Source organism: Coturnix japonica, chromosome 8, assembly GCF_001577835.2.
Source record: "Coturnix japonica isolate 7356 chromosome 8, Coturnix japonica 2.1, whole genome shotgun sequence".
Classification (NCBI taxonomy): domain Eukaryota; kingdom Metazoa; phylum Chordata; class Aves; order Galliformes; family Phasianidae; genus Coturnix; species Coturnix japonica.
Window position 1 is genome coordinate 18,015,549 of NC_029523.1, and position 8,017 is coordinate 18,023,565.

The 8,017-nt window shown below is 59.0% G+C and overlaps 1 protein-coding gene across 2 annotated transcripts; it reads left to right on the forward strand.

Annotated features, from left to right (window-relative positions):
* Positions 1–857: 857 nt before the first annotated feature.
* B4GALT2 (beta-1,4-galactosyltransferase 2) lies at positions 858–7,903 on the forward strand. 2 transcript variants are annotated; one of them, XM_015870237.1, is made up of 7 exons: positions 858–1,009; positions 3,532–3,892; positions 4,179–4,414; positions 4,502–4,692; positions 4,958–5,080; positions 6,386–6,490; positions 6,646–7,903. In XM_015870237.1, exons 2-7 carry the CDS (start codon positions 3,577–3,579, stop codon positions 6,794–6,796), a joined length of 1,122 nt encoding a protein of 373 aa, XP_015725723.1. In that variant the 5' UTR covers positions 858–1,009; positions 3,532–3,576; the 3' UTR covers positions 6,797–7,903. The 2 variants fall into 2 exon arrangements, with proteins under 2 accessions (XP_015725723.1, XP_015725722.1); XM_015870236.1 differs by lacking the exon at positions 858–1,009 and having other exon boundaries at positions 6,646–7,902.
* Positions 7,904–8,017: the final 114 nt, after the last annotated feature.

Sequence of the window (8,017 nt, forward strand, 5' to 3'; positions counted from 1 at the left end):
ACGTGTATCATGGTGTTGGCAGGGCACCACGCTGCAGGCTTGCCCCTGAGGACTGCCATAGCATGGCAGTGGCAAGGTGAGCATACCTTGCACTCTCCTGTTCTAGCTGTGCTGCTTTGTACTTACTCTGGATACCTGCTGCTCAAGCATGGAGAAGAATCTTAAGGCGGACTCCACCTTGCCTCACGTAGGAGCTGCATCAATTGGGTGACTTGTGAGAAGAATGCCACCTGCTAAGGAGCCACAGAAGTGGAGGTGGGAGCAGGACAGCTGTGCCCTGGCTGGAGCGGGCTGCTGGGCACACGGCAGGAGCTGTTGGGTGCCGCTCCGATCTGTCGTAAGGTTTCCTTCATTGCAGAGAAGGGGCTCGCTTGAGTAAGCAGCCATGCACAGCACAACGGTAAGCAAAGGGACTGAAACATTGGAATACATTGGGTGGAATGGGGTGGCTGCAAGAAGGGACAGGCTCCAGCCCCATGTTACAGCCGGCAGTGGGCTGAGCGCTCAAGGGAAGCACCCCAAGGGCCTTTAGCAGCACCGCTGTGATGGGCAGCGCCGGAGCACAGAGTAATATGGGGTGCTGGGGGACAGCCCCGCGGTGATGGGTGCGGGGCCTTTGCTGCGCAGCTCCCTATGAGGCCGAGCAGAACCAAGGCCTGAACCAACAGCGTTGCCCCCGACCCCCCCGGGGCTCCTCCTTCCCTCCTCGGCCTACCAAGCCGCCCCACCCGGCCCGGCGGCGCAGGCCCGACCCCGGCGGGGAGGGGAGGAGCGGGGCGGGGCGACCCCGCCCGGTGCGGCGGCGGCGGGCGGAGCCGGCGTGCGGGCGCGGCCCGTCTCCCTGCGGCTCTCGGCGGTGCGGGGCGGCCCGGCCGGCAGGGCCCCCGCAGCCCCGGCATGGGCGCCCGCGGGACGGCGGCCGGGGGAGGCGGCGGGGGCCGCTGACCGAGCCGGGGCCGCGGGAGGAGCAGGAGGTGGCGGCGGTGGGGGACGGTGCGGGGCGGCCGCGGTGAGTGGGGCCTGGGCGGGCGGGGGGCGGCGGAGAGACACGGAGCGCGTAGGCCTCGCGACGGGAGGGACCCCGCTGCGGGATCCGGGGCGTGGGGGGAGGGCCCGGCCGCGTGGGGCCTGCGGGGCCTCGTCCCCGCACACGTGTATGCCGCCCACGGGCTGTGCTGGGCGGGCCTGGGCTGCGGGGAGGGGGAGAGAAAAGCTGCGGGGATGGCGGGGGGAGCGGGTGTTGTCCAGGAGCGTGTCCGCACCGCTGCGGGAATGGAGGTGGGCGCTGATGGTCGGTGTGGCAGCGGGATGAAAAGTGCTGCCGGCGTCTGGCAGGGCAGGGAGGTAATAGTAATAATGCTCTGTATGGAGTAATGCGATATGAAGGCCTCATCGCTTAAGAGAGCTGAATGCAGCAGTAATGGCCATCAGCGCTCGGCTCTAAAAGTCTCTCTGAGTCCCTTCTGGGAGAAAATACAGGGCTATGGGCTCGTTCCAGCCTTCCAGGAAGTTTCTATGTTCCCTGAGGACTACGAGGTTGAGGAGGGCTGGTTCACTGAGTGTTCCCTGCACTGTCCCTGCAGCACCAGGACTTTTGGGCCCCTCTGCTCCTCCTTCCAGCCCACAAATGCAGTTCGAGCCCTTGGGGTGCTGAGGGGAGAGGAGCAGAGCCCCCACGTCCCAGCAGCACATGGTTGGCCTCATTGCCCCAGGCACTGGGGTGTGTGCTGTGGGAGAGGTGCGAGGGCAGGTCCCGCTAGTTGAGCTCGACTTCTCACAGCCTGTGTGATGTAGGCATTGTTTTGAGAGTTACATCATGTTTCATAGCCCCAGCGGACCTTGTTTTTTGCCTGTTTGTGCTCTTGGCCTTCACAGCATCCCATGGCTGCAGTTGAGTGCTTCGCTTTTATTTGCACTGAGCCAGCCATCAGCCCTTACAGCATGGGGAGCATCGAGCTCCCCTCATGGTGTAAGCTCCCAGGCAGAGGGGAGGGCTGCCCTAAAACCTGTCCCGCTTGTTCCTGGTTCTACCTGTTCCCCTCCACTTGGCTGTGGAGGTGCTGCTCTGTCTGCTGCACGGTGCCTGTCAGACCTGCCTCCCTCAGGGGATGCTGAAGAGAGTTTTCTGGCACTCAACCCCACATTGCATCTGGGGCTCCAGTCAATGTGGGGCACTGTGACCACAGGACAGATTAGGAGCTAACAGTGAACTCAGCTTTCCTTGTGCCCTGAGCACACAGAATGATTTCCTCGAGAGTGTCTGACTGTCAGGTCAGGGTCCTGTGCTGAGTGTGGGAGGAGCTCATTGGGCTTGGAGCATTTCCTGGCTCCTCTCTGCTTCCTGTGCATGCATTCTGGGGGACCCTGCCACAGCTCCCCAGCTGCTGGCCACCTCTTAGGGTCCATGCTATGACATCCACCTGGCCCAGGGTCCCTCTGTGTGTATGTTCCTGATTTAGCAGCTTGCCCAAAGGAGGATTGCGGGCAGGGGCTGGAGGGCGTGTTGGGCTTGGTGCATTCCTCTCCAAGGCATGTGCTGCTGTGCTGTGAGTCCAGTCCTGGTGCAGGACTGGAAAGGACAGGATTGGGGGGGGGGGCTCATCTCGGTCTGGGTGCCACCTTCCCAGCAGAGCTCTGGCCTGGCTCCAGGTGTCATGTTGTGAGATAAGGAGACCCTGGCAGCTCCCTGGGCACAGTGTCCCTGGGGGCCCAGGCAGCAGGAGCAGACAAGAGAGGAGTCACTGCTGCTGTGTGAGTTGGACTCCCCTGGAGGTGGCAGGGACACCTTGGGGGCTGCCTGCCCAACCCTATTCCATCCTGTCTGTGTCTGCCTGCAGCTGCTGGCTCTACTCAGTGCCCTGACAGCTGCTGCTTTCCCTCCCAGAGGCAGCTCTGCCGGCATGACTTCTGTTGCTGGCCCTATTTTGGAACCAGTGCTGGCTGGGGCAGCTGGGGGGGGAATAGGAGTATGTGATGCCTTGAGCAGAGGGGGCCGCTGAGGGTACCCACTGTCCCCTGGGGACACCTCAGACCTGCTGTGTTTTCAAGTGTGACCATCTACAGGGACCCAGCCTCAGTGTGGGCTCTTTGCAGCAACTTTGGGGCAATCCCCATTCTCTGCCATAGAGCTGAGAGTGGGTCTGTCCCTTGGAATCAGATGGAACCTGCTGCTAGGGAACACCTCTTTGTGCTCCACCTCTCTGGGAGACGGCATTGGGTGCTGTGCTTATGTGAAGGCGAGATGGGGGACAGCATAGAGACTTGACATGGGTGCAGAGGTGTCCAGTTTGGCCAGGAACTGGACAGAGCTGGGGTCACTGCTACTCAGCTGGCTGGGCTCTCCTGCCTTATACTCAGGCGCTGGTTCCTCTTGTGCATTCACAACTGTGTTTTCAGAGCAGAGGCTCAGAGCAAAGTCCTAGCCTCTTCATCAGGCTTAATCTGCCCTGCTGGCACAGGGGCTGAGGTCAGGTCTCACCAGCAGAGCGGAGCAGTGGCTGGCCGCAGCCTGACCATAGGGTGTCTCAGCAGGATTGGGACCGTGGCTGGAGCTGCCTGCCTCCCTGTGCCCAGAAGATGACCAGGTTGCTCTTGGGGGTGACCCTGGAAAGGATTTGTAAGGCTGTGCTGCTGCTCTGCCTGCTCCACTTTGTCATCATCATGATTCTCTACTTTGACGTCTACGCGCAGCACCTGGACTTCTTCAGCCGCTTCAATACCAGGAACACCTCTCGTTTGCACCCCTTCTCCAACTCCTCTCGGCCTAACAGCACGGCCCCCAGCTACGGCCCAGCTGGTGCTGAGCCCCCGTCCCCCAGCACCAAGCCCAACACCAACCGCTCTGTCACAGAGAAGCCTTTGCAGCCCTGCCAGGAGGTGCCCTCTGGCTTAGGTGAGATGTGCAGGGTGAGAGGGGGGAGTTGGGTGCTGGTGGGGGATGTCTGCTGAACAAAGCTTCCTAGTGGTCCCAGGGTGGAGAAATCCAAGCATTGGTACCAATATAGCTGACAGCAGCTGCTGTTTGGGAAAGGTTTTGGGAATCCTTTGTCCTCGGCAGTGCCGGTCCCCCTTAATGTTTGCTCTGCTGGTCCAGCTGGGGGCAGCAGGTGACCGTGACCTGTCCTGTGTCCTGTTCTTTGTCCTGTCCTGCTGCCATTGCTCTGCCCTCTCTCTTGCAGTTGGGCGTCTGCTCATCGAGTTCAGCTCCCCCATGAGCATGGAGCGGGTGCAGCGGGAGAATCCCGATGTGAGCCTGGGTGGCAAGTACACCCCCCCAGACTGCCTGCCCCGGCAGAAGGTGGCCATCCTCATCCCATTCCGGCACCGTGAGCACCATCTCAAATACTGGCTGCACTACCTGCACCCCATCCTGCGCCGGCAGAAGGTGGCTTATGGCATCTACATCATCAACCAGGTGAGAGGGGTAGGGGTTATAGTTGGCAGCAGGGCTATAGTGAACAACTGCATTGCTGAGCTCTGTGCCATGTGTTCTTGTTCACAGTATGGTGAGGACACCTTCAACCGGGCCAAGCTGCTCAATGTGGGCTTCTTAGAGGCACTGAAGGATGACGAGGAGTATGACTGCTTCATTTTTAGCGATGTGGACCTCATCCCCATGGATGACCGCAACCTGTACCGCTGCTATGAGCAGCCACGGCACTTTGCTGTTGGCATGGACAAGTTTGGCTTCAGGTGGGTACCTGTGCAGCTGCAGTGTTTCAGGGCAGGGCTGGAATGGCCCTTGTGGGGTTGAAGCCAGGGATGCTCCCCTGTGCTTGTTGCCTGGGGCAGGCATGGGATCAGTGGCTTACTTTGAGGACATGGGATGGCAAGGGGTGCAGAGCCCTCTGTGAGAGTGTCATAGTAAAAGGCTGTTGCTTGTCTCTAGATCAGGGGTCCCCAATGGGACTGATCCTCTTCCTAGTCTGCTCCTGATCTCTTTGCTCTCACTCTGCAGGTTGCCCTATGCAGGGTACTTCGGTGGTGTCTCTGGGCTGAGCAAGTCCCAGTTCCTAAAGATCAATGGCTTTCCCAATGAATACTGGGGCTGGGGAGGAGAGGATGATGACATCTTTAACCGGTAGGTGCCGCCCCTTGTCCCAGCCTTGGCTCAGAACTTGCTGGGCTGTGCTGGGACTCCCTGCTGAGCACAGCCCTGGTGCAGTAAGCAGCCAGGTGCTCCCTGTCTGCAGGGGACATTGCATGTTGGGTCCCCGCCATGCAACAGAGAGGAGTTGCATTACCCGCTGTGTGCTCCAGGTTGCCAGGACTGTGCCACAGATCAAACTAGGCTGTGTGGGGGTGTTGGGCAGTACTTGGGGGTGAACCTGTCTGGCACGGTTGGGCCCAGCCTCCCCCTCTTGCTCTTTGTGATCAGCATACTGCAATTTCAAACCATGCAAGCAGGAAAGCCTGGCTGCAGGTGCTGTTTCAGGACGGGATTAGAATATACAAAACTTGGAAGTGGCTTCGTAACAGCTGCTCAGCACCGGAGCAGGCACTTCTGCCTGCTGCCAGCAGGCTGCAGCAGATCCACATGTAGATCCTCCCATTTAATAGGAGCCAGAGAACTTCAGCATTGTTTTCAGCATGGCTCAGCAGCAACACACACATGCAGCTTGTGGCTTGTGGTGCACTACAGCATCTCAGGGTGGCATAAGCTGATAATCCTTTGTGAGTGCTATGTGGCAGAGCATTTGTGGTTCCCCTCTGGACGTAAGCAGCCAAAATACATGATCCCAGATGAGGCAAAGTGCAGCATGCTGAGCTTTCTTGGAGATTTAGGCAGCCATTAAAATGTGCAGAGGTCCCTGAGAGGGCTGTGTCACCACTTGGCTGCTCTAGCAGCTGAATCTCAGCTTGCTCACTTATCAGGCCAGAGGTGGTTGTGTGGGCTGGGATGAGGAGAGGTTTCTCCTCATGAGCTGGGATCTCTCCAGCTTTTTTACTTCCCCTTGGCCTCTCAACTTTACATGAACTATTCTAGGCGGAGATGATCTCTCCCCACCTGCTGGCTGCACAGGCAGGAAAAAAAGCAATTGAGGCCAAAGCCATGCTGCATGAAGGGAAGGGCAGGGCTCTGGCATTTGGAGAATGTAAACAGCAGTGGCTTCAGAGCTATGGAGAAATAGCGGTGTTTGCTTAGCACCGGCTGACTGCCTGAAGTACTGGAGGTCTCCTGAAGCTGGTAGTGCTTTAGTCATGGCCTGCTGTTGAGTGAGCTACATCCTTGGCCGTGGGCACTGTTATAGCTGTGGCTTGGCTTAGCACAGCCTTGTTTCTCATTTAGCTCTGGACAGGTTTATTTTTAATGAGGGACAATGGGAAAATATCCTTCCCTGGTGTCCTGGTGGCACACTGATCCCCACCCGCTTGCATCCTCCAGGATCTCCCTGAATGGCATGAAGGTGTCGAGGCCCGACATCCGCATCGGGAGGTATCGCATGATCAAGCACGAACGTGACAAACACAACGAGCCCAACCCACAGAGGTGAGCTGGAGGGGCCGAGCCCTTGCTGTTGTACCTATGGCTATTAGTTTGCTTTGCCCATGTCCCTGAAGTCCTACTGTGGGCTCACTGATATTGCTGCCCTTGCAGCAGCCGCCCCCTTCACACCTGCCTCATCCTGTTACTGTTTCCACCAGATTCACCAAGATCCAGAACACCAAAATGACCATGAAGAGGGATGGGATCAGCTCACTGCAGTACCGGCTGGTGGAGGTGTCACGCCAGCCCATGTACACCAACATCACGGTGGAGATTGGCAGGCCGCCCCCACGCTTGGTGCGGGGTTAGTGCTTGCCCTGCAGGCAAAGCTGCATGGAGCTGGCGCTCTGTGCCAGGGCTTGCTGGACTCTGTGGATGTTGCCCCAGCCCCCGGGCAAGGACTGAACGGGGATGTCTTCTGCCTACTCTGCTGCCTTTTGGAGACGGCTGTGCCCCAGCCCACCTGTTGGTCTTGAGGATTTCTGCAGTCTTTTGTCCCCCCCGCCCCGACCCCTTTCCCCATCCCTACAAGTGTGTTTCCAGAACCCCCATACTATGCGTGTTGGCTGAAGCACCCGTCTGCCCTGTGCGCAGCTCCCAGACTGAGGGAGGAGACAGTCCCAGCCCTGGTGAGGAGCCCCTTGCCCATGTCAGCTCCTGCCAGCACCCTAGGAGGGAAGGATGAGCCCCAATAGCACCCAGTCCCCACCGGTGCTGTGAGAAGCGGGGTGCAGGCTTCCCCCTTCGCCAGTGCTGGAGCTGCTACTACCTGTTTGAAGGCATGGGGAGTAGCCCAGGCCCCCACAGCAGGCAGGATTGGACACACGGATGTGGCTCGCTGTCTTCCTCTGCTTTAGTCTGGTGCTCAGGGCTGGGTCTCAGCTCTGTTAAACAGCGACCTCTGGTTAGCAAACACCCCTCGCTGTGCCTCAGTTTCCCCAGGGCTGGCAGCCACGTCCTCTTTCCCCTCTCTGAAGGCTGATGCTGTGTGCGTGTCCCTGTTAACCCACACATGCACCAGCTCTCCCCACCTTGGGCAATAGGGTGACGTGAAACCTCACAGCCTCTCTTGGTCAGGGGGCTGCCCCGGGGCTCTCTCCACTCAGATGCTGTTTGCAGGCAGTGGGGACTGGCTGGCTCTGCCCTTGCTGCTCTCCAACTTACCCTCTTCAGCTCTGGGGCAGGGAGGAGAGGACAGGGCCGTGCGGGGCAGGTGCCCCATCTCTCCCCACTTCCCCTCCTTGGGGCTGGGGGCCCAACCACCCCCCTGCAGCCAGCTGGAAGAGCTGGGCAGCAGGGACACTGGCAACTTTTGTACATTTGAATGTCTGACCCTTTTTTTGAGCGTACATTGAATGCAGCAATGGGTCGTAGAGACCTGGGATTTTGTATTTAATAAAAATTTCAAAACTTCACAGGATTCCTCGTGGGAAATCACCATGGGGAGGGGGTAGCTTCTGTCACCTGGGGAGGTTGGGATGGCACAAGTCTGCTGGAGATGCACGTGTGCCAGGTAGAGCACCTGGCTTT